Source organism: Hippopotamus amphibius, chromosome 5 (genome assembly GCF_030028045.1).
Source record: "Hippopotamus amphibius kiboko isolate mHipAmp2 chromosome 5, mHipAmp2.hap2, whole genome shotgun sequence".
Taxonomy (NCBI): domain Eukaryota; kingdom Metazoa; phylum Chordata; class Mammalia; order Artiodactyla; family Hippopotamidae; genus Hippopotamus; species Hippopotamus amphibius.
This window is the reverse complement of record NC_080190.1, coordinates 132,562,386-132,588,357: the sequence shown is the minus strand read 5'-3', so window position 1 is coordinate 132,588,357 and position 25,972 is coordinate 132,562,386. Positions and strand designations below refer to the sequence as shown.

The window sequence follows — 25,972 nt, the reverse complement described above, 5'->3', positions numbered from 1 at the left end:
AGGGATCAAACCCGTGTCCCCTGCATTGGCAGGCGGATTCTCAACCTTTGTGCCACCAGGGAAGCCTAACAGTTGTTTATGAAAAACACTTTTGAAGGTGAGGCGTAGCTCTAGGAGGGGCAATAGAAATAGCAAAAAAAATCCCCAAAACTTATTGCCCTTGCTTTCAAAGGAATTTATAATCTGGTAGGGAAGACAGGCATTTATCCAAGTTTCACAAGGGGAATATGTAAAGGGGTTTCAGTAGTGCTAAATAAATTACAAATTGTGTTGTGGTTTATATGACACTTTTTTTTTTAACTTTTCATTTTTTAAAATTTATTATTTTATTTATTTATTTTTGGCTGTGTTGGGTCTTCTTTGCTGTGCACAGGCTTTCTCTGGTTGTGGTGAGTGGTGGTTTCTCTTGTTGTAGAGCACAGGCTCTAGGCACATGGGCTCAGTAGTTGTGGCTCGTGGGCTCTAGAGTGCAGGCTCAGTTGTTGTGGCGCACGGGCTTAGTTGCTCTGAGGCATGTGGAATCTTCCCGGACCAGGGATTGAACCTGGGTCCCCTGCATTGGCAGGTGGATTCTTAACCACTGCGCCACCAGGGAAATCCTGTATGCCACTTTTTAAAAAATAAAAAAAATGTTATTTTTGTAAATTTTAATTTCATTATAGAATAATTAGGAAGTACAGAAAAACAAAGGCTTTTATAGCTTCCTCTGCTCGCCGCATGACAGGCCAATGAATCAGAGATGAGGTGTTGAGGCAAGGAATAAGACTATTTGGAAAGCTGGAAGACCAAGAAGATGGCCGACTCGTGTCTGTCAGAAAACCATTTTGCCTGATTTCGAATTCAGGCTTCTTTTATACGAAAAAAGGAAAGGGGGTGGTGTTGGTTATTACAGATTCCTGGTGCCAGAATCCTTTGTTCTTGCAGCTGTCCACCTAGGTCAGGTTGTGATATTCCTGTAAACCTCCAACAAGGCAAATGTTATTCTTTGTTCTGAAACTTTAATGAATGGAAGAGTGTTATACTTTTAAAGGTCAGAGGTTGGAGAATGGGCTATCCTGTATATTTCAGGCTATAAAGCAACATTCTAAACTTGTAGCAAAAGCAATAAATACAAAGGTTAATGTAAAACAAACAGATCTAACAAGGAGTCGGATTTAGCTCTTCCCTGTAACAGTTCCACCTTTCTTAGTCCCATCTATCATTAACAACTTTCTTTAATTTTTTGCAAATATTCTAGTAATTTTTATATATATTTTTAAATTATTTTTAAAAGCATTTATTTATTTATTATTTATTTATTTATTTTTGGCTGTGTCAGGTGTTAGTTGCGGCACTTGGGATCTTTGCAGCTGCAGCGAGCGTGGGCACTTCGTTGTGGGCTCTCTAGATGAGGCTCAGGCTCAGTAGTTGTGGCGCTTGGGCTTAATTGCCCTGCAGCATGTGGAATCTTAGTTCCCTGACCAGAGACGGAACTCGCATTGGAAGGGGGATTCTTTACCACTGAACCACCAGGGAAGTCCCACATATATATATTTAAATGTATACACCCACCACACACATTAAGGTACTGATAACTATAATATGGTTTCGTGGTTTCTTTTCTTAGCTAACAGTGTGTTGTGCTTCTTTATAAATCAAGAAGTACACCTATACAACATTTTAAAAGTAAGCTTCATTTTCGAACATTCTCTCTCTTTTTGACTAGGCAACACATGTATGAGGTACAATTTCAAAAGTGTGTACAGTAAAAAGTAAATCTTTTATTCCTGTCCCAAGCCATCCTGTTTCCTTCCCAAGATATTCTGTATAATACCATTTTTATTGATTGTGTAATATTTTTTTAAGTGGTAATGCTATTTATATATTAAATTCTCATACATTTAGGCTTCTGACTTTTTACAGTGGTGTGATATTCTTGAAGCTAAATTGTTTTATATATCTTTAATTAGTTCTTTATTACTTTCCAGAGTGGAATTGCTGGCTTAAAATACAGTCTTTCGAGGGTGATTGATGTTAGAAATTCCTACTTCATTTTAGAGTTTAGGAAGCCAATTTGGAACTCATGCAAACAGCAGTGGTATTGAAAGTGGCAGGAATGGATGACATAGCCTTAGTTTACCCTTAGGAGAGGGTAGAGAAGAAAAGATAGTTGCAGGAATAGAAAAGTGAGGAGGGAGAGACAGCTATACTGTGACCTTTAAACACACAGTGACTTCTTCCTCGGATAAATGTGGCTGAGTGGCGGAATCCGACCAGTCTATTCGTCACTTTCCTGTTACCTCTCTAATCATAAATCTTCTATGATTTCCCACTGTCAAGTTGTCTTCCTAGGTTTATGTACTCCTCTAGATATTTTAAGCCCCTACTTCATTGTAATATATATATATATATTTAAAATAAATTTATTTATTTATTTATTGGCTGTGTTGGGTCTTTGTTGCTACACGTGGGCTTTCTTTAGTTGCAGTGAGTGGAGGCTGCTGTTCGTTGTGGTGCGTGGGCTCCTCATTCCTGTGGCTTCTCTTGTTGCAGAGCACGGGCTCTAGGCGCGTGGGCTTCAGTAGTTGTGGCACATGGGCTCAGTAGTTGTGGCTCACAGGCTCTAAAGCACAGGCTCAATAGTTGTGGCGCACGGGCTTAGTTGCTCCGCGGCATGTGGGATCTTCCTGGAGCAGGGATTGAACCTGTGTCCCCTGCATTGGCAGGTGGATTCTCAACCACTGCGCCACCTAGGAAGCCCCATTGTGATATTTTTAACTTTGAAAACACAGTTCAGTCAACTCTTATTAATAAGCGCCTGTTAAAAGTCTTTCATTCATTAAATGAATATGCTAAGCACTATGAATATAACAATAAACTGAGACTTGGTTCTTGTGTTGAAATATCACTCTAACAGGAGAATTAAAAGAAGCAATTAGAATTTAGTTTGATAAGCACTCATCTAGACTTGATCTGGCTTAGCTTTTAAGAGAAAGTTGACATCTGAAAGGATTTGGGAGAGGAGCATGGGAGGGTTCTAAGCAGAGATAGTAGCTTGAGTGAGGTGATAAAGATGAGGAAAACCAGGCTACGTTGGGGCTATACATTTGGAGTGATAAAAGGAGACCATACTTGTTTATAAGACCAAGGAATTTGCCCTAGTGTCTGGAACTAGAGGAGTGACAGCAGAATGGAGGGAAATACACAGATTTGAGAGCTGTTTAGAGGTTTAATCATTAGGACTTGATGTTTGGATGAAGGAATTATTCAAATGAGAGAGAATGAGAAAGAATCCGAGGATGGTGTTTTCTGTCTTGGCCATTGTCTGGATGGTGGTGCCATCACTGATGTAGGACAGTTTAGTTTTAGACTTACTGAGTTTTTGGTGCCAGAGGGACAGTCAAATGGAGATGTCCAGTTGGCAGTTGGATATAGTGGTCTGGGGCTCAGGAGAGAGGTCCCAGATGGAGATACAGATTTTTGGAGATGACTTCTGGCAGTGGATGAAAGTCTTGTTTCTTGTAATTCTGTTGATTGTGCTTAGGTACTCTGCCCTACTTCCCTCCCTACATTTTGCCCTCTAGTCTTGGTGAACTATGCTTGTAATTTCTTGAACCTTCCAGGTTCTTGTTTGCATTCCTTTTGTGCATGCTTCTCTCTTTGCCTAGGAAGCTCTTTCTCCCTGTTCCACTGATTCTTGTTTCCCTTAAAGACTTACTTAGATCAGTTGCTACTTCTTTTGGGAAGCCTTCCCTGACACTCCTGTTTTTCTCCCCACAAATGTTTGCCCACAATCTGATTTAGGTAAGTACCCCTTCAATTTTCATAGTTTCCTGTGTGAGTCTGTATCATAGCAATTTATCTCTTTGTGTACCACAGTAGATTGTATCTTAATGACAGGGGTTATGTCTTGTCTTTATATTCTCAGGACCTAGCATACTTTGGAACATTGTAGACATTTAATAAATGATTAGAAATAAATATTGAACAAAAGTGGTAGCAACTAATACAGAAACTCTTCTGCTTACAAACAAAATAGATTTTGAAAGGCTGTTTGTAAACCGTAGTACATTTTTTTAGGTCCGCAGTGACTACACCCTAACAGGGCAGGGTGGAGGAGGATAGAATAAATAAATTTTGTTCTACGTGTCCTTTGTAAATATTAATGAGAATTTTTAACCATATAAGCAAAGGAGCTTCTGTATAGTTGACTTTTTAAGTAGAGGAATTCTTTACAGTAAGGAAACATAGAACCAAAGTTTGAGGCAGAATTGAGGCAGAATGCTTATTTCTTTTACATAAATTTACTGTAGTATTTATTGAATACCCACAGTGTATTTGTAATAATTAGGATACAATTTCAGCTGCTGTCATAAAGTCAGCATAACAGTGGATTAGATAAATTAGATAAAATAGGTTTTTCTCTTTCTTTCTGGTTTTAAGTGTTCTAGGGCTAATGTGACAGCTCTACATTGTCAGAGACAGGTTCCTCTCCCATTCTTAGGGTATTGCCTGCATTGTCCAAGGCAGCTCACCATAACATGTGTTCTAGAAAGGCAGCAGAGTTTAGAAGAAGAGGTGGCAGGAATTTCTGAAGTGTGAGCTTTCCCTTTAAGGACATGACCTGGAGTTGCCTACATCATTTCTATTTACATCCCATTGATCAAAATCTAGCAATCGCATGTTCACACTGGCTTCCCAGAATCTGGGAAATTCAGTTTTTAATTCACTTGTGCCCAACTCAGACTTCTCTAGAAGAAGAGTTGTATTGGAAAACGGCTAGCAATTAGCCTCACTTTGCATTCATCCTGTTTCTTTTGTGTCTTTGAGAGTATAAAGTACACTTGAATAGTTAACATTATATTAAAATTAATACACCTATATATTTAATTATATTTAATCTCTGAGTTTAAAATGCAAAATTGGAAAGTCATCCTCTGTCACATTTTAGGAAAGACTTTTGACCAGTCTTTTGGTCTGTTGAAGGGCACAGTATTCTTTGCAGCTTCAGCGGGCACTCAGGACTCAGTTTTTCAAGATACAAATAATATGAACCATTCTTATTATAAACTTCGACCACTTGGTAATGATAGTTGGCTGAGCTGCTAGGAAAAGTTGATATAAAATAATAGTCCAAAAACAATGTGAAAAATTTCTTTTTGAATTATTGATCACAAGAGCTACATTTGTCTGATCTTGTGTCAACTGATACATAGAAATAAATGTACGCTAAATTTATGCTATCCATTTATGCCAATATGATAAATTCTTAGTTTGCGGATTTTTTTCCATTTTTTAAATTTGAGAGGGTTTACCTTAACTATTCAGTACCTAAGTGGCTTCCCTTGATTTCTTGATAATAGTTAGTATGTAAGTTAGGTAAATTAAGGTAATTCGAGTAAAGATTCACAATCTCTCATCTATAATTCAGAAATTCCAAAATGGCGGAAAAATCTGCCCTAAATTCATTTGGCTATGTGCTCTGATTTGAATTGACATGATGCTAGTTATAATCTTTATTTAGTGTGAATGTTTATACATGTTGCTGCAGAGGTATTAATGTTTTGGTTACAAGGTACTGCCCCAGAAGCCACTGGGTGTGTTAAGTAATATTCAGTATTTGTATCATTTGCTTTCTAAAAATCTAAAAAGTCAGGATTCTGTTTTGTTTTGTTTTGTTTTTGGCGACACCCGGCATGCGGGATCCTAGTTCCCACCAGGGATTGAACCCGTGCCCCCTGCAGTGGAAGCACGGAGTACTAACCACTGGACTGCCAGGGAATTCCAAAAGTCAGGATTCTGAAAGGCATCCACCTCCAGAGGTTTCCAGTAAAGGATTATAGGTCTGTATTGGCCTAAGCAAAACATCAGCAGGGAAGCAGATGCAGAAAATGTTGTTATACAAATGGAGAGATTTAACTAGGTACATTTTATTATCAGCTATTTTTAAGAGTGGTTTTTAACACCATTGTAAATAATGTAATAGCATTATGTTAATGACATGGTGTTTATTTTAAAATTATTTAACATTCTGAATGAAACAGAAGATGAATGAATTTTGAATAGACAAAGTGTTTTGCTTACAGTATATTCCTCTCCCCACTTTTCTTAAAGCAAAGTTCTCATATAGATGTGGTTCGTTTTCCATGTGTGGTTTATATCAATGAAGTCCGAGTCATACCCCCAGGAGTAAGAGCCCATAGCAGCTTGCCTGACAATAGAGCATATGGGTAAGTCAGTTTTCTTTTTTAAAAGTGTTTTTGACTAAACATGATCTAGAAACATATTCCTAAATGCAAAAATTTAAGGTAACATTTTGTAAGTAAAAAACAAAGCAAAAAAACCCCTAAGATTTTATTCCGTTATGGATATATTATGTTGCATTGTAATTGACTGTAGGTTTTCTGTATAATCCATATATTATTATAAACTTGAAAAGAGTCATTATTTGACCTAAGTACTAGATTAAGTTTTTCTTGCTTCATTTCTTTTTTTTTAAATTGGTGGAAATAGGTTTATATTTTCCAAACTATTCTACAGTGGCATAGTGTAGTAGATGAAGTATTTTTAACCTTTTTCCTTGAAAATAAATGTCTGAGTATTTAGAAATATATCTTTTATTATGTTACTACATTTTTTATTATATTATAGTATCAGTTTTCATGACTTATTGGTGGTCTTCTTAGCCTGATATGTGTGTCTTTTTATAAATATGTAGCTTCACATTAGCCATTAGTTGTACTGAGCAAGTAGTTGTTTGAGCATCATTTCTCTTTCTTAGGCTTTGTGTGATATAAACCAAATGTAAGACACGGTTCCTGTTGTGGAGTTGTTGTGTTTTTTTTTAATCTTTTTTTATTTCTACTTTTTGGCCGCACCATGCAGCTTTGTGGGATCTTAGTTCCCTGACCAGGGATTGAACCTGGGCCATGGCAGTAAAAGTGTCAAGTCCTAACCACTGGACTGCCAGGGAACTCCCTGATGTGGAGTTGTTGATAACTTTAACAACTGACATAAAACAGAGGAATTTTATCATTGTTGTAACATGAATAATCATCTTCTGATTTTAATTACATGAATTGGAGATAAAAGCTAAATTCTGCTTATATAAACATGAATATGTATAATAAATATATCTGTGGGTTTTTAGCTCATAGCCTAGGTATTACTCTTATGTATCAATGCCACATTTTGTTATGTCCATGCTGTGATAGCTCAGTTTCTATTACATGAAAAAGTTAAGCCAGCTATGTAGTGGTGACTGTTATGGTACAGATTCAAAGTTAAGGGCTCATTTCTTCATAATTGTGAAAAATAGTTGGTTATTTGTAGAGGTAGATATAAAAATCTTGAAGTGTTTTCAGGTCATTCAAAGGTAAAACATATAGAAAACAAAGCAATAAGAGTGATTAATATTTATAGTGACAGATCATTATGATTGACTTCATATCTTTTTTGCCATGTATAAGGAAATAAAAATTCCTGTTTTCCTGTATTTCCCTCTACTTTTCCTATATGTGTAGAATGAGAAAGATGGAGTAATGATAGTTTATCCCGCAGTCTTTAATTGTACTGCTTTTGGTCAGGAACTGTCTATTAGTTATCTGCTGCTGTGTAACAAACTACAGCAAATTTAGCAACCTAATCCCCTGCTATTTCTGAGGTCAGGAACCTGGGAGCTGCTTGATTGGCTGAAGTTCCCTCATGAGGTTAGAACTACGATATAGGCCTTGGGTTGCAGTCCCAGAAGATTTAACTGGGGCTGGGGAATTTTAGAAGCCCACTCACATGACTCTTGGCAGGACATCTTCAGTTCCTTGCCAGGAGATGCTTTCTATGGGTTGCTTATGTCACAGCATAGATTTTTCCAGGGTGAGTGATCCAAGAATGAGAGAGAGCATGTGCAAGAAGGAAGCCACAGTCACTGTATTTTATAACTTTATCAGAAATGGCATACTGTGACATAGTTCAATATACTGCTTTTAGTATAGTCTGTTGATTACATATTCTACTGGTACAGTGTGGGACAGAATTACACAGGGGTGTGAATATCAGGAAGCAGGGGTCTTTGGGGGCCATTTTGAAGGCTGGCTACCACAGCAGGCAAAATGGATCTCTGCCTTTAGCCACAGTGGGTAAGAGTATTTGTTACATTTCCCCCTTTCTTATCTCTCTCATTTTTTTTTGCTGGGGGTGAATGGCTGTTCATGTTTAAATACTTTCAAATATGAAATTATTATCAGAAACAATTTTATATACAATATGTTATAGAAAAGTAAAATATTGATTCAGTAATGCAAATGTAGGGAATTTGTACTAGGGATGTTGGGAAGCCTGAAATCTCAAGGTTGAAAGTAATGTTAGAGATCATATATTTGTGCAGCACACTTTATGATAGTATTTTTTTCTCATTATAAAATTCAGAACTATATAAGGTAAAATTAAAATCCCCCTTACCCCTCCATTCTAAAAAAATCTTAACATTTGATGCCCTGTGTTTTTAAATTTATGTGTGCATTTATGTGTGTGTGTGTGTATTTTGTAAGCATGGTATCTTATGTGAGGTTAGGTTTCAGAATCAACAAGTTTTAAGATGAAAGTTTAGTGGAGTCATATTACCATTGATTCTTTAAGTTGCCTTTCAGTAACCAGGACCTGAGTCTTTGATGCCTCCAGAGGAAAGAATTTGCATTTCAGCCCTTTTTCCTTTCCTTAAGATACTGGAGGCCAGGGTCTGGTTTGAAGAGGATAAGAGAGAGAAACTAGAGTTGTTGAGCACATATAGTTGAATTTGGGTAAGATAAAATGTGTGATGCTGCTCTGATCCCACTGCATATTATTCTGTGTATTCCTTTATTTCATTTAATATTATATCAGGAATACTTCATATCATTTAAACTTATTTGAAAATATGAATTCTGTGACTGCATAATCTAACAGATCAATATACTGACATTTATTTGGCTAGTTCCTAAAGTGGAGACCATTAGATGGTTTTTGGTTTTCAAATTATTAGTGTAATGAACCTCCTCTTGGAAAAAAGTCTTTGTTTGTGTGTTAGTATTTCCATAGAAACACTTTGTAGAGAAAAGTATTTCTGGATCAAATGGTGTGAACATTTTCTCAGTCTCCTGAATTTTATTGCAATATTGTCTTTCAGAATGATTGTACCTGTTTGTACTTATACCAGAAATACATAAGGGACTCCCTTTCATAGTACTCTGGGCATTACACTTTTTACCATTTTGATTTTTTGTAAATAAACAACGAAACATGCATTGTTTAAAAATCAAGATTTTAGTTGAGCCTAAGGAATTTCTGCAAGGGTGTAGCAAGATTTCATTCTAATGCAAATTAAATAAGCTTTAATCTTGACTACGTAAGTCTATAAAAAAATCAAAATATTTATGTAAAGTAGTGCTATACAAGTTTCAGTTTAGGCTTTGGATCTGGGGTATCTTTTTTGGTGAATTCCAGTGTCTTCCTGTTGATGATTGTTCAGCAGTTAGTTGTGATTCCAGTGCTCTTGCAAGCAGGAGTCCAATTTAGGCTTTAAGTCACAATTTAGGGCTCTGATGCTCAAATTATTATTATAGTCCTGTATGAATGTGAGTTAAGTTGAAATTGAATGGTAATTATTATTTACAACTTAAAGTTAGTTAACTACTGATTCTTTTTGCTAATAGAATAATAATATAAGGAATTATAAAGCTAGATATGATTACTTAGCACTTGCCGTTAAAATACATTAAAAAATTTAAATATCTGTGTGTTTTAAGATGGTACAAGTAGCAGGCGACCAATATTTGATGGCTAAAAATTTTTCAGTAATACTTGATGTGAATAGTTGACTATTTGAGAATTAGGATGTGAATAAAGTTACAGGAAATATGGCAGTTAACTCCATGTTTTTGTTATTTAAATATTAGGAATATTTTATCTTAATACTAGAATTGCTCTTATATTTGTATTTGCTTTGTTTTTTGTTTTAATTTAGGACCTGATTATTGTAAAGGCTGACATTTCAACTTTGTTTCATTCGCAGGGAGACATCACCGCACACATTTCAGTTAGACTTATTCTTTAACAATGTAAGCAAACCAAGTGCCCCAGTTTTCGATAGGTTGGGAAGGTATGTACTTACTAGGTAATTTCACCAGAAACTCATAAGTTAATAAGCAAAACCTTTTTATTCTTTAGATAGAAGAAAAGGCTATGTATGGTGGTCAACGAAAGAACTCAGGGTTTAATTTTATAAATTGACAATATTAAGAAAATGTCAAGCTCCTAAGAACATTCTGAGTTTATAAAGTAAAAATTTTAAAGTGTGAAACAACATCTTTTATTTGCTTTTTATTGGTGTATGCATTTCTTATACATATCACATGATTTGATAGTAACCTGATTTGGAAAAGATTCTTTTGATTCTTAAAAAAAAACCCTATATAAACACATTGAGATTTTGTCTGTTTTTTTACATCACACTAGTGCATCATTTAAAATTCCATAGTCACATTTTTGTAAAATGAGAATTTTGTTAATAGGTATATTTATTTTGAATTAATACATGCTAGGTATTACTAACAGTAGTTGTTTTGATATCTGCAAATTAATTAACCATTAAATGGGTTTACTTATAAAATTAAAAACGCATTTATAAATTAAAAAAATTTTTGAAGGCACCTTAAAAATAGAAATTTTTCTGTCCCTGTCAGGAATTAAGTTTTTTAGACTTTGCTTATTCTTTTATTGATGCTCCACTCTATTATTAAATTATATTGCTAATTGAACCTTTTCTTAAAATGAAGGCAATCTAGATAATCTGAAGCAGCTAATTTTTAATATTATAGAATGTTTTTCTTATGTCAGTACCTACCTGATAAAAGTAGGTGCTTTTTAAAAATTTTGGTTCCAGTATACATTTTTTTTGAAGACTGTAGTGCTGTGGATCTCTACTCCGGTTGTATGTTAGAATTACCTGGGGTGCTTTTAAACAAAAATTGATACCCATACTCACCTCAGAGCAATTGAACCAGATTCGCTGCGGGGTTTGTTTTATACTTTTTCTTGATCTCATTTTGTGGGGAGTAAATTAAACCCAAACTTTGTAGTTTATTAAAACAAAAATCTAGCATTTGATTGAAATATATGAATCTAGAAAAACTTCATGAGCTGTGATGTTCAGTGTTTGAGCCTATATATTTATTTCTACTCTTTTGGCAGCCTGGAATATGATGAGAATACTTCCATCATCTTTAGACCCAACTCAAAGGTAATTGTGGAAGTCAATTTTCAATTTGTTGCTACTGTTGTTCTTACCTCTATTGAGAGTTTTTGATCCAAATAAACCAGTGATGCAGAATGTCAGTTTACTTGGTTCTAGTTCTGCAGAATATCATCATTTCTTGTCTGATTCCTCTTGTATTCCAGAAGCTATTTTAAAATGGAACAAAGATATTGTAATCCTATTGTCTGTCTGTATAGCTCTTTATTCTAATTTCATACTTGGGTCAGGAAGAAGCCAGCATCTGTGCTTTTCCTTCTTTTCATTTAGGTGGGCAAATTCAGAAGATGACAGGCAGGTAAATTATTATTAAACACCATTGTACCTTAATTAAGTTTCCTTTAAAAATTCATATTTCATACTTCTTCCTTACATATCAAAAGTGTGTCTTTTTCTTGATACCAAATGCCATTCTAAAAGCATCTAAAAGATCTGAATCATGGAAGAGCCGAAATCCTAAAATAATGGTGATCTACTATGGGACTACTCAGCCTGCTGTTTGTTTTTGGTGAGGGATGGGTACTTAATCCTCTGTAACTTGTTTAGACTAAAAATTGTATTCTTTATTTATATTCCTTCCAGTGGTGTTTCTGTTTAGAGTCTGTCAATCCATGGGCATAGCCTTTGAGCCTTTCTTCTGGTCCCGTTTCCCTTTGCTAGAGTTCACTAAAGTTAGCATGGAGAATTACACTTTCTTTCTTCCTCTAGAAGGAGTCCCATTACCACTTATAATTTCATCTTTTTTTTTAAAATAAATTTATTTATTTATTTTATTGGCTGTGTTGGGTCTTTGTTGCTGCACAAGGGCTTTCTCTGGTTGCGGTGAACGAGGGCTACTCTTCGTTGTGGTGCGTGGACTTATTGCAGTGGCCTCTCTTGTTGCAGAGCACGGGCTCTAGGCGCGTGGGCTTCAGTAGTTGCAGCACATGGGCTCAATAGTCATGGCGCACAGGTGCGTGGACTTCAGTAGTTGTGGCACATGGGCTCAATAGTTGTGGCACATGGGCTTAGTTGCTCTGTGGCATGTAGTATCTTCCTGGGGCAGGGCTTGAACTTGTATCCCCTGCATTGGCAGGCGGATTCTTACCCACTGCGCCACCTAGGAAGTCCCTATAATTTCATCTTTACTCAACATTGTAGAGTGGGAGAACTCAGAAGTCAGGGGTTTTGGATTCTAGTCCATGTTCTTCTACTGACACTCTGATTTTTTTATTTGTTGATAATATTTGCTTTGATTACCTCTCATAGTTATTGTGAAGATAGAGTGGTTAATATAGACAAGCTCTGAAAAACAAAGTTATTTTATAAGGAAGTATTGGGGGTTAATGGCATTGATAAAGTTTTTGATATTTTTAGGATAAAGTTTCTTTACAAAAACAATTTTCTGTTTAATCCCTCTCGTTACCCTTATGTTTTAAGTACAATGTGGGTACATAGAATATACCTGCATGTATGAGTGGGGCATGTAAAAAGAATGCTGTATAATTTTATGGGCTTTATAGTTCTTGAGACTGGACACAATTTGTACTTTTGTGTATCTCTATGACCCCTTTAACTATTTGGGTTTAATTTATTAATTGGCAGTAACTCCCTCTTAATTTCCTTTTCATTTCTCTTCTCTTGGTTGGGAATCTGGTTATGCTTTTTGAATAGGATTGGCCTAAAGTATAGGACTGGGGAGATGTAATCTTGAAACAGTTTGAGGTATGGGACCTCTGGAAAACCATGTAAAAGTGTGCCTCTGTGTGAATTTCCACCAATATTGACCTTTGCATTTTCAGCATACTTTTAGACTTTAGTTGAACCACAAAGTAATTTTATACCAGTTTACTTCTGACATTTTAAAACATTAATTTGAAAGATATCTCTCCCCCTCTCCCTCCCCAAAAATCAGGTGAATACTGATGGTTTGGTGCTAAGAGGCTGGTACAACTGTCTGACACTGGCAATATACGGATCAGTGGATAGAGTCATAAGTCATGACAGAGACTCTCCACCACCTCCACCTCCACCTCCGCCACCTCCCCAGCCACAGCCAAGTTTGAAAAGGAATCCAAAACATGGTGAGAATTTTAAATTTGCTTTTATTAGTGACACATGTTCATTATGGTAGGAAAAGGTAACTCAAAGAACTCTTCTGCCTTTTCAACCTTATTTAATGCTTGACAAGTTCTCTCTGAGTCTCCCATTCTTTCCTGTAAGAGTTTCGTTTTATGTTGAAGTGGTTGCATTTTATTTTCTTCCTCTACTTTCCAAGAATGTTTTTTTTAATTGACCTGAGGTTTGGTTTTTTGCTTTTTTTTTTTTCATTTAAAATATGTAAATGATAATATAATCCATTGGTTATTCGTGGTTTGCTATGAAAATTGTTTTTCAGAGAATTGAAGAGTAGGCAATAACTTTGGTATTTAGAATACTCATGTTAATGGTGTTTGTTTTATCAAAACTGCATTTCAAATATCTGTAGATGTCTAAATCTTAGCTAAGGCAGATTTTCCCACTTTTGAGAATCTTTTGCTTATTAATTGGAGACAAGAAAAATAAAAACTCTAGGGACTTCCCTGGAGATCCAGTGATTAAGACTCCACACTTCCAGTGCAGGGGGCATGGGTTCAATCCCTGGTCAGGGAACTAAGATCCCACATGCCACGTGGTGTGGCGAAAAACAAAGCAAAACCCCTAAAACCTCTGATAAACTTCAGTGACTTTTCCTTTTATAAAGCAGGCAGCTGGACTCATGTTTTCCAGGGTCTCTTTTTCTCAGACTAGTATTACTTATTGTAAGCTGTTGAACTAAGGAGATTTGGGAATGAATTTTGAAATTATAATTGAGGTCATGTTTTGCTTTACAATTAGTGTTTTATGAGCACAAATAAAATGACCATTGTTTCTCTTAATCCTTATCGAATAGTGTGGTGTGAGAACTTTGTCTCTGATGGTGGTCACACAGTATAGTTTAATCTTTTTTCTTATGTCTTACCTGCTAAGCACAGGTAAATTAATTGACGATATATGCGTGTATTTATTTCTGGACTCTCTGTTCTGTTTCACTGACCTTTGTGTCTCTTTTTATGCCAATACCATGCTGTTTAAACTACAATAGCTCTGTAATGTTGTTTGTAATGTTGTGTGATACCTCCAGCTTTATTAATCTTTCTCAAGATTGCTTTGGCTCTTTGGGGTCTTTGATAGTTCTGTACAAATTTTAAGATTGTTTGTTCTATTTCTGTGAAAAATGCCATTGGAATTTTGGTAGGGATTGCATTGAATTTGTATATTGCTTTGAGTAATATGGACTTTTTTTTTTTTTTTTTTTGCCACACTGCATGGCTTGCAGAATCTTAGTCCCCTGACCAGGGGTTGAACCAAGGCCCACTGCAGTGAAAGTGCCAAGTCCTAACCACTGGACTGCCAGGGAATTCCCTAGTATGGACATTTTAACAGTATTAATTCTTCCAGTCCATGGGCACAGAATATCTTTTCATTTATTTGTGTCTCCTTCTGTCTCTTTCATTAATGTCCTGTAGTTTTCAACATACATGTCTTTCACATCCTTGGTTAAATTTATTTCTAGGCATTTTATTCTTTTTGATACAATTATAAATGAGATTTTCTTAATTTCTCTTTCTCATAGTTCATTATTAGTATATAGAAACACAACCTATTTTTGTGTATTGATCTTATATCCTACTAATTTACTGTATTTGTTTATTAGTTCTAATAGGTTTTTGATGGAGTCTTTAGGGTTTTATATATATTATATAGGTTTTCTCTGCTATATGAAGTAGAGTGTTCCTGTGAAACCTTTTGTAAGCCAAATGGCATAAAGCAAAGAAGGAATTACCTTAGGACAATTCTTGCTAATGGACGCAGAAAATAAATTGAGGTAAAGCCCAGATGCTCACAGACCTAGTTCAAAGCTGTGGTGGCTGAATGCTGAGATGCTGAATGTAGCTGCTGGGGAGGGAGCTTGGTGGTGCCAGTCTCACTCTTTGAAATTATGTTGTCTCTATAACAGCTCACTACAAAACAAATGCTTAACACATTTTCGCTTTTTGCATTTTTTTTTTTGTAAAAGTGAAAATCCACTTTGAATTTCTTTTGGTTATTGAAAGCAGGTACTAACATAGGTCTTCTGTAAAAGTGGCATAAAGTGAACTTCCGAAAAGCAGAGTGTACCTGTATCATGTTATCTGCAAAGAGCGACAGTTTTACTTCTTCCTTTCCAATTTGGATGCCTTTTATTTCTTTCTCCTGTCTAATTGCACTGGCTAGGACTTCCAACACTGTATTGAATAAAAGTGGCAGGAGGTGTGTATTCTTGTCCTGTTCTTGATCTTAGAGGAAAAGCTTTCAGCTTTTTGCCATCGAGAATGATGTTAGCTATGGGCTTGTCATATATGGCCTTTATTGTGGTGTGGTATGTTCCCTCTATAACTGCTTTGTTGAGAGTGTTTATTGTAAATGGATTTGAATTTTGTTGAATGATTTTTCTGCATCTGTTGAGATGATCATATGATTTTTATCCTTTTTTTATAAAGCTTTTTAAAAAAATTAATTAATTTTATTGGCTGTGTTGGGTCTTTGTTGCTGTTCGCGGGCTTTCTTTAGTTGCGGTGAGTGTGGGCTACTCTTCGTTGTGGTGCACGGGCTCTTCATTGCCATGGCTTCTCTTGTTGTAGAGCATAGGCTCTAGACACGTGGGCTTCAGTAGTTGCAGCACATGGGCTCAACAGTTGTGGCTCACAGGCTCTAAAGCACAGGCTCAATAGTTGTGGTGCACGAGCTTAGTTGCTCCGCGGCATGTGGGATCTTCCTGGAGCAGGGATTGAACCCGTGTCCCCTGCATTGGCAGGCGGATTCTTAACCACTGCACCATCTGGGAAGCCCCTATCCTTCATTTTCTTAATGTATCACATTGACTAATGTGCAGATACTGAACCACCCTTGCATCCCTGGAATAAATCCCACTTGCATGATGTATAATCCTTTTAATGTCTTATAGAATTAGGTTTGCTACTATTTTGCTGAGGATTTTTGCATGTATTGTTTATGAGGGATATCAGCCCATAACTTTCTTTTCTTGAGGCATCCTTGTCTAGTTTTGGTATTAGGGTAATGCTGGCCTTGTAAACAAGTTTGGAAGACTTTGAGAAGGACTGGTATTAATTCTTCTTTGAATATTTGGTAGAATTCACCAGTAAAGCTATATGGAATTTAGTTTTTAGAAGATTTTTGATCACTGATTCAATCTTCTTACAGTAATTGTGTCTGTTCAGATACTCTGTTTAATCATGATTCAGTCTTTGTAGGTTGTATGTTTCTAGGGCTGTATCTATTTTTTCTAGGTTGTCCAATTTGTTGGTTTATAATTGTTCATAGTAGCTTCTTATATCCTTTGTATTTCGGTGGTATCAGTTGTAGTATCTCCTCTTCCATTTCTGATTTTGTTTATTTGAGTCCTCTCTTTTTCTTGGTGAGTCTAGCTAAAGGTTTAATTTTATGTTTTCTAAGCTTGTAGTTTTACTGATCTTTTCTGTTATCTCTAGTCTTATCACAGTGTCTGACATATTGTAAGTAGTTACTCTAAAATTTTTTTTAAATTGTTTATTTAATTATTTGTTGGCTGCATTGGGTCTTCATTGCTGCACTTAGCCTTTCTCTAGTTGCAGTGAGAAAGTGGGTGCTACTCTTTGTTGTATGTGGGCTTCTCATTGAGGTGGCTTCTCTTGTGGAGCACGGGCTTCAGTAGTTGTGGCATGTGGGCTCAGTAGTTGTGGCTCATGGGCTTTAGAGTGCAAACTCAGTAGTTGTGGTGCATAGGCTTAGTTGCTCTGTGATATGTAGGATCTTCCTGGACCAGGACTCAAACCCATGTCCCCTACATTGGCAGGCAGATTCTTAACCACTGCGCCACCAGAGAAGTCCCTCTAAAATTTTGTGAAATCAACTGACTTGTTAGAAAGAGAAAGACAAATACCATATGATATCACTTATATGTGGAATCAAAATATGGCACAAATGAACCTATCTCTGAAGCAGAAACAGACTCACAGACGTAGAGTAGATGCAAACATATAGAATGGATAAACAACAAGGTTCTACTGTATAGCACAAGGAACTATATTCAATATGGGATAAACCATAATGGAAAAGAATATTAAAAAATGTATGTATGTGTATAACTGAGTCACTTTGCTGTACAGCAGAAATTAACACAACATTGTAAATCAACTATACTTCAATAAAAAAATTAAAAAATACAATTGGAAAAAAATTACTGACTTTAAAAAAATTTTATTGGCATGCAATTTTTATTTACAATGTTGTATTAGTTTCAGGTATACAGCAAAGTGAATCAGTTATACATATACATGTATCTACTATTTTTTAGATTCTTTTCCCATATAGGCTGTTATTAGAGTATTGAGTAGCGTTCCCTGTGCTATACAGTAGGTCCTTATTAGTTATCTATTTTATATTTAGTAGTCTGTATATGTCAATCCCAGTCTCCCAATTTATCCCCCATCCCTTTTCCCCCCTGGTAACCATAGTTTGTTTTCTACATCTGTGACTCTATTTCTGTTCTGTAAATAAGTTCATTTGTACCATTCTTTTAGATTCCACATATAAGCAGTATCATATGATATTTGTCTTTCTCTGTCTGACTTCACTCTTACTGACTTGTTTTAAAATGGACACTTAAGCTCATATATATGTGTGTATATATGTAATATACACACGTACACACGTGTATGTGTGTATGTTTTTAACTTTTTGTTTTGAAATAATTACAGATTTATAGGAGGCTGCAAAGAAATGTATGGGGAAGTCCTGTGCACTCTTCCCCAGATTCCCCTAGTTAACATCTTTTACAACTCTGGTACAATATCAAAACAAAACTGGTATTGTTACAATCTATAGAGCTTGTTCAGATTTCACCAGTTATACATGTACTCAAGCGTGCATGTGTGTGTGTGTAGCTGTGTGTAATTTTATGTCATGTCTAACTTTACATAACCACCACCACAATAGAGATACTTGATTGTACTATCATAATATTCCCTGGTGCTACCCCTTTATAGCCACACCTGTCCCACTTGTTCCAAACTTTTGGCAAGCACTAATTTATTCTCTGTCTCTGTAATTATATTTTCATGAATGTTACAAAATGGAATCATGAAGTTGGAATCATTTTTGGCTTTTTTCATTCAGCATAATTTCTTTGAAGTTTATCTACTTTCTATGTGTATCAGCAGATCATGCTTTATTGTTGCTGGGTAGTAATACATAGTATGGATGTATCATAATTTAATTGTTCAGTCATTGTAGGGCGCTTAGGTAGTTTCCAGTTTTTGACTTTTGCAAATAAAGCTATTATGAGCATTCGTGTACATCTTCCTGCAGGAAAATAAGTCTCCATTTCTTTGGGATAATGCCCAAGAGTTATATACATTATATTTTGATATATGGGACATCATAAATTCCCAATATAAACTGATTAACAAAATTTCTGTTAAACGTCAGGAAGGAAAAAGTTAATAAATTCTGAAGATGAAAACTTAAATGATGAATGGCATTTTTGTTATGCATTTATTTCACTGTACTTTAGTAATTTGAAAGTTCTTTTTCTTTTTCTAATAAAATTAGCTGATGGGGAGAAAGAAGATCAATTTAATGGAAGCCCTCCAAGACCACAGCCAAGGGGACCAAGAACTCCACCAGGACCCCCTCCACCTGATGATGATGAAGATGATCCCATGCCATTGCCAGGTAGAAATAATATCAGTGATAGTCTTCCCCTCCCTCTTATTAATGTTTTTTAAATTAATTAATTAATTGGCTGTATTGGGTCTTCGTTGCTGCGTGTGGGCTTTCTCTGATTGTGGTGAGCAGGGACTACTCTTCATTGTGTTGCGCAGGCTTCTGGGATCTTCCCAGACCAGGGATCGAACTCATGTCCCCCTGCATTGGCAGGTGGATTCTTAACCACTGTGCCACCAGGAAAGTTTGTTAATATTTTTTAAAAGTGAGTAATTCTACCACCTTTTTTTTTAGGGGTGTTTATGAGCTAAATCATCCAAAATGTCATTAAGTAGTTGCAATATCCATTCCTTCTGCCTCATGTTATTTAAACAGTTAAAATAATCTGTGCCTTAAATATCAATTTTTCAGTCTCTGGTGACAAGGAAGAGGATGCTCCTCATAGAGAAGATTACTTTGAGCCCATTTCTCCTGATCGGAATTCTGTTCCCCAGGAAGGTCAATATTCTGATGAAGGAGAAGTAGAAGAGGAACAACAAGAAGAAGGAGAAGATGATGAAGATGATGTGGATGTAGAGGAAGAAGAGGATGAGGATGAGGATGATCGCCATACAGTAGATAGTATCCCTGAGGAGGAAGAGGAAGATGAAGAGGAAGAAGGTGAAGAAGATGAAGAAGGTGAAGGTGGGTTAAATTACCTAGCACTTTTTGGTTTAAAGTGCTAGAAACTAGCTTGATGTAGCTTTTAGCAGTGCAGAAGAATTTATTGCAGAGATAAATGACTTTCAAGAAACCCAAGAGTCAGATTGTAGGTGGGCCTTAAGACTTGATTAGAGCTGGGGTTTCCATCTTTGCTTTGTTTTGTGTTTCTAGTTTATGTTCTATTAAATAAGTGTTATATCTCTATTCACCCCATGTCTTTAATCTCCTCTCTTTAACCAACCATCCTAAACTACCTGGCCATGTCTCAGATCCATTTCCAGTTTTCTGGGAGAGAGATTCTGTTTGGCTTGCTGTGGTATCAGCTGCCCCTTGATACCATCAGCTTTGTCCAGGGAAGCAGGGATATACAGCAGATACATGGTGATGAGGGATTTGGTGATCTGTTTTCACAGTAAAGAGTGGTGTTTTAAGCTGGATGGAATTCCTAAAGATGTCTGACACCTAGATATTTTGGCAAAATGCTGCATTATTTTTAGAAATTAGAAATTTAGATGGAAAAAATCTCAATTACTCAGGGACATATGGCAGCATGATGCAGTCTTTTAATTAGGCTTTAGTTTTCCTTTGAAAGCAAAGAGAGATTTAAGCTGATTGGCTCTTAATTTGTCCAATAAATGGAATGTAATTTTAAAGCATTTATGTAAAATGACAGATCATCTACCTTGATTTTTAATAAGATAGTAAGGGTGAGAGTCATTTTACATGAGAGTGAGGACCATTTCAGTATCACGGACCCTGTTACAAAATATAAATAATTGGGTTATTGAGTGATAACTTTTAGCTTACCCCATTTCCAGATTACCACAAAATTGTTTTTAGATTTATTGTATTTGGCAAGTAGTAGGTAGATTTCAGGCAGGCTTTGTTAATCAGAGGACATTTTATAGAGAAGGTGAGGGAATGAGGCTGGTTAATTTGATTTTTACCAGAGGACATCTGGGATTATTCCAGAGTCAAGTCTCTATAGGCCCTTTCTTTTCAAATATGAGTGTGTTGCTATGGCTAAATTGTTTTGAGCTAAAGAATGTCAGAAGAGGGCTTTACTGTAGGACTACTGTGGAACCATTTCCTTTTCTTTCTTAGGCTTTTATTACACATCTCTATTTTACCACAGCCAAGTAATAGGAGTGTTAAAAAGTAAAACCAACAAGTTTTCTGTCTCTAGTCCTGTATTACTAAATAGAAGAAAAAGCTGCAGGTATCATAATATGAAAACTCTGTTTTGGCAAAGCTGAGCACTTTATATGAACAAATTTTCCATAAAAGCATAATACAGAACTGGGAAACTGTGTGACAGGTAAATACAAAGGAGTAAAAATGAAGGAATATGAAGTTCATGTTATAAAAAGAACCTAGAATGTTTTTCCTAAAAATATTTGGTGTAGCTTGGTAATTACAGTATTAATTCCTAGTTAATTTAATAATTTTGGCCTATCGGTTTATTTTTTCCATCTTAAAAATACTCTCTGAGGTGAAGCTTAATTTCTTCCCTCCTGAGAGGTTTTTTTGTTTTTTTGAGGCATTTCTAATTTAATTTCATGAGGGAAAGATCTGTAGCAGAGTTAGTTGTAAAGCTGAACAGATTTAATTGAAGACTTTGCTTATGAAATTTCTCTATAATTATTTTATTAGAAATTATAAAGTGTTAGTGATTGTGTTAAGATGTTGGGGCAGAAATTAATTTTGTTGAGGAAATCATTAATTTTTATTTTTTGCCACACTATTAAATGACTTTTTGTGACTAATCAGGTTGTTTTGCATTAAACAACAATGTTGTAACAACTAAATATTATTCAAACTGATTTTCAGGGGATGATGGTTATGAGCAGATTTCCAGTGATGAAGATGGAATTGCTGATTTGGAACGTGAAACGTTTAAGTATCCAAACTTTGATGTCGAATACACTGTTGAAGACTTAGCTTCAGTTCCTCCTATGACATATGATCCATATGACAGGGAGCTTGTACCACTCTTATACTTCAGCTGTCCTTACAAGACTACTTTTGAAATTGAAGTTAGTAGAATGAAGGATCAAGGTCCAGATAAAGAAAATTCAGGAGCAATAGAAGCCTCAGTGAAGTTAACTGAACTGTTGGATTTGTTTCAAGAAGATAGAGGTGCAAAATGGGTAACAGCTTTAGAAGAAATTCCAAGTTTAATAATAAAAGGATTAAGTTATTTGCAGTTGAAAAACACAAAACAAGACTCCCTTGACCAGTTGATAGACTGGACCATGCAAGCTTTAAATTTACAAGTAGCCCTTCGCCAGCCCATTGCCTTAAATGTCCGACAGCTCAAAGCTGGAACCAAATTAGTGTCCTCACTAGCAGAATGTGGGGCCCAAGGAGTCATGGGACTGCTGCAAGCAGGAGTGATCAATGGATTGTTTGAGCTCCTGTTTGCTGATCATGTCTCATCTTCCCTTAAGTTAAATGCATTTAAAGCTTTGGACAGTGTCATTAGTATGACAGAAGGAATGGAAGCTTTTTTAAGAAGTAGGCAGAGTGAAAAAAGTGGCTATCAGAAACTTCTGGAGCTCATACTTTTAGATCAGACTGTGAGGGTTGTGACTGCTGGTTCAGCTATTCTTCAGAAATGCCATTTCTATGAAATTTTGTCAGAGATTAAAAGACTCGGTGACCATTTAGCAGAGAAGACTTCTTCTGTTCCTAACCACAGTGAACCTGATCATGATACAGATACTGGACTTGAGAGAACAAACCCAGAATATGAAAATGAGGTAGAGGCTTCAATGGATATGGATCTTTTGGAATCCTCAAATATAAGTGAAGGGGAAATAGAAAAGCTTATTAACCTCTTAGAGGAAGTTTTTCATTTAATGGAAACTGCACCTCATACAATGATCCAGCCTCCTGTTAAGTCTTTCCCAACAATGGCACGTATTACTGGACCACCAGAGAGGGATGATCCATACCCTGTTCTCTTTAGGTAAGACTTTTTTGGCTTTGGGAAAAATATTTCACCAGTCATTAGAGGCAATTTTATGTGATTGGTTTTGTTTTGATTTTTTAAACCTCTCTGTAGGTAATGCATATCTGTGTAAGGATACTTGATGTTTCAAAATAGGTAGTAGTGAAACTGAGAAGTATGTTACTGTGGCTGAGCTATATTTTGTTAATACTTAAAGTAGTAATAGGAACTTAAGTTAAAGATAGTAATAGTCAACCACAGTGCTTACATAAGCATATCTGGGAGTGAGAATAAATGAGAAACTGCTGAGTGGCTTCTGGGAAAGTGGTACAAAGAGGATGGCATAGGAAGGAGAGAGCTTTTCTTTGTAAACCTCTTTGCATCTTATCACTCTAATACATTGTAAATTAAGCTGATACTTTACTGAATTGATTTTACAGCCCTGGTTAAAGATATATTAAAGGTTCAGTTACCACTTGTTTCTGCCATCTAGCTCTCTAGTTATCTATTGGTATAATTTTGCCATTATTAGGTACCCACAGTAGATTTTTAAAATTTTGTTTTAATTTTTGAGAGTTTCTTTTTTGGCATTTTGCCTGTAAATAATTTTTTAACTTATGCAAAAATTGCATTTTTATTGTTTTATTCTGTATTTCTGTGATTCTTTTTTGCCTTGCTTTGGAGCATTGTGTGTTAACAGAAAATCAGTACTTGTCCATTCTAAAATCTGTACCTGTCCATTCCTGTTTTTAGCTGAAACTATCAGATCTTGCCTTAGTTTAAGTTCTTACAGTAGTGTAAGGTGATAATTGCTAGAGCAGGGTCTGGTAGGAGATGAGGTCAAGAGTACAAAGTAGGGATTTGACACTGAACAAGAGAAAGGAAGCCTTATGAGTATACAAATATAGGGATCCTTGTAGTATGGAGACAGTAGAGGAGACAACGCGCTTCTCACTGATCATATTTTTGATAAAGTAGGAATTGAAGTCATGCACTGAGGATGACTGAGTGTAAGAAAAGGGTGATGCTCTCAAATAGTCATTGAGGGGAACCTAGTAATTGATGGCCTACTAAGTATTGTTTTTTCCCCCATAATTGGAGGAGATAGTTTGGGTATCACACTTTAGAAAATAAAGGGCTATGAATGCTGTGCACTAAGGAATTTGGATTTTTTTTTTTTTTTGCTGCACTGCATGGCTTGCGAGATCTTAGTTTCCTGACCAGGGATTGAACCTGGGCCCCTGGCAGTAAAAGTATTGAGTCCTAACCACTGGACCGCCAGGAAATTCCCAGGAATTTTATTTGTAGAATGTGGAAAAATCTTTGGAGTAGCATATCTGATATGATCAGAGTAGTGTTCTAAGATTTTATTACAGTTACACGATGTATTGCAATGGAAAACAAATTGGAGTTATTAGGTAGGTAAGCCTGTCTGAAGATTCTAAGTAGTAGATATTATGCTAAGTACTTGGCCTAATATAGTGGCATTTACAGAAAAAGGGAAGACACATATTGTGCTAATATTGAGAGTTTCTGAAAAAGCATTTCTAGGACTTGGCAACTGAACCTAGTAAGAGAAAGTAAGAAGGAGCTAAAGATGCTTTGAGTTTTCTAGCAAGGGTAACTGTTGGAACTGTGGTTTTATGGACAGAAATTGGTAAATTAGGAGGGAGGATGAATTTGAAAGGAGAAATTATTACATTCTGGAAGGGTTAGTTTGAAGTGATGGCAAGGCTCTAATGTCCCATGTTGTGGTCTTTAAGATAATCCCTGAGACTTGCTAGATGGACTCACAGGACTCTGTTGTAATCATGACTGTGATTTATTACATCAAAAAGATACAAAACATGATCACCAAAGGGAAGAGGTACATGGGGCGAAGTCTGGGGAAATGAGTCATAAGCTTTCAGAGTCCTTTCCTAGTTTAGGCACACAGGACCCGCTTAAGTCCCCCAGCAACAAATTGTGACATGTGAAATGTTGCTTACTGAGGAAGCTCATTGGAATCTCAGCATCCAAGCTTATTATTGGGAAATAGCCATGTAGGCACCCAGTACCTAGCATGTATCAGAATTCCAGACTCCCAGCAGGAAAGCAGGTGTTCCGCGTAAACCATATTATTTGCATAAAGTTTAGGCACAGTGAGTATTCTTATGAGTTGGTGGGTGGAAACCCTCCCAAAATCCAAGTCCCCAGAGGCCAGCCAAGGGTCAACCTTGCAAGCAGGCCTTTCTAAGAATAAGCATTCTGAGGCCTGCTGTGTTAACTATTTTCTGAACGTTCCATAAGGTAGTTGAGGATGCTCTTAGAGCATAATAATGTTTACCTTTGTGGTAAGAAGTTACTGGGGGTGTTTTTATCATGATATAAAAGCCTGAGTTTAAGCAGAAATATGATTGAGGAGGCAATTTTATGCTATGTGATTACAACTGTATAACATTCTGGGAAAGGCAGAACGATGGAGACAGTAAAAAGATCAGTGATTGCCAGGGATTGGGAGGGAGGAAGGGATGAATAGATGGAGCACAGAGTATTATTAGGACAATGAAAATACTCTGTATCAGTAGCAGTTGTGTCTATTTAGGTGTGTTAGGTAAATTCAGATTTTTTTTTTCTACTAAAACTATGTGTACTAAAAAAATGGTTCTTGAATTTGACAAAAGAGTACTATTGTATTAAATACTGAAAATTGATAATTTGACACCCCCCGCCCCCAGAGGTATTAATTCAGATATACCACCTGTAGTAAATCTGAATATACTATATGTTTTTTATAGTGTATGTACTATATTCTCTCTAGATATACTAATTCAGATATACTGACATGCCATGAGTTGAGTAGGACCATGGTTAAAAAGGAAGGAGCAATTTGATACGTGGCGTGGACTGAAGGCCCAGAATTTAAAATTAAGGATGGTTCTGGCAACAGAAAACTTGTCAACAGTTACTTATTAAACATCCTTTGAATGCTAGGAAAGAGCCTTACAGAACTTTCACTTTTGTTTGGCCCAGTGGAGAGAAGACTTGCTACTCATATTATGTGTTTTTTAAAAAATTAATTATTTTTGGCTGCATTGGGTCTTTCTTGCTTCACGTGGGCTTTCTTTAAGTGGTGAATGAGGGCTGCTCTTCCTTGTGGTGTGCGGGCTTCTCATTGTGGTGGCTTCTCTTGTTGTGGGGCACGGGCTCTAGGCATGTAGGTTTCAGTAGTTGTGGCTCGTGGGCTCTAGAGCGCAGGCTCAGTAGTTATGGCACATGGGCTTAGTTGCTTTGTGGTATGTGGGATCTTC

The 25,972-nt window shown here is 36.2% G+C and overlaps 1 protein-coding gene and 1 non-coding gene across 4 annotated transcripts in view; one reads left to right on the top strand and one right to left on the bottom strand.

The window, feature by feature from the left end:
* VIRMA (vir like m6A methyltransferase associated) overlaps window positions 1-25,972 on the top strand; it is a 63,935-nt gene that overhangs the window by 4,792 nt on the left and 33,171 nt on the right. For 2 of the 3 annotated variants that reach the window (XM_057734906.1, XM_057734905.1), the window contains exons 2-8: window positions 6,094-6,209; window positions 10,025-10,111; window positions 11,203-11,251; window positions 13,158-13,326; window positions 18,914-19,036; window positions 19,439-19,711; window positions 21,560-22,700. In XM_057734906.1, coding sequence (XP_057590889.1) covers window positions 6,094-6,209; window positions 10,025-10,111; window positions 11,203-11,251; window positions 13,158-13,326; window positions 18,914-19,036; window positions 19,439-19,711; window positions 21,560-22,700 — 1,958 coding nt within the window. The remainder of the gene's footprint in view (window positions 1-6,093; window positions 6,210-10,024; window positions 10,112-11,202; window positions 11,252-13,157; window positions 13,327-18,913; window positions 19,037-19,438; window positions 19,712-21,559; window positions 22,701-25,972) is intronic. The other variant, XM_057734907.1, reaches the window with a different exon arrangement.
* On the bottom strand, window positions 6,881-6,952 carry TRNAK-UUU (transfer RNA lysine (anticodon UUU)). Its single transcript has one exon. It is a non-coding gene; the product is annotated as a tRNA-Lys (tRNA).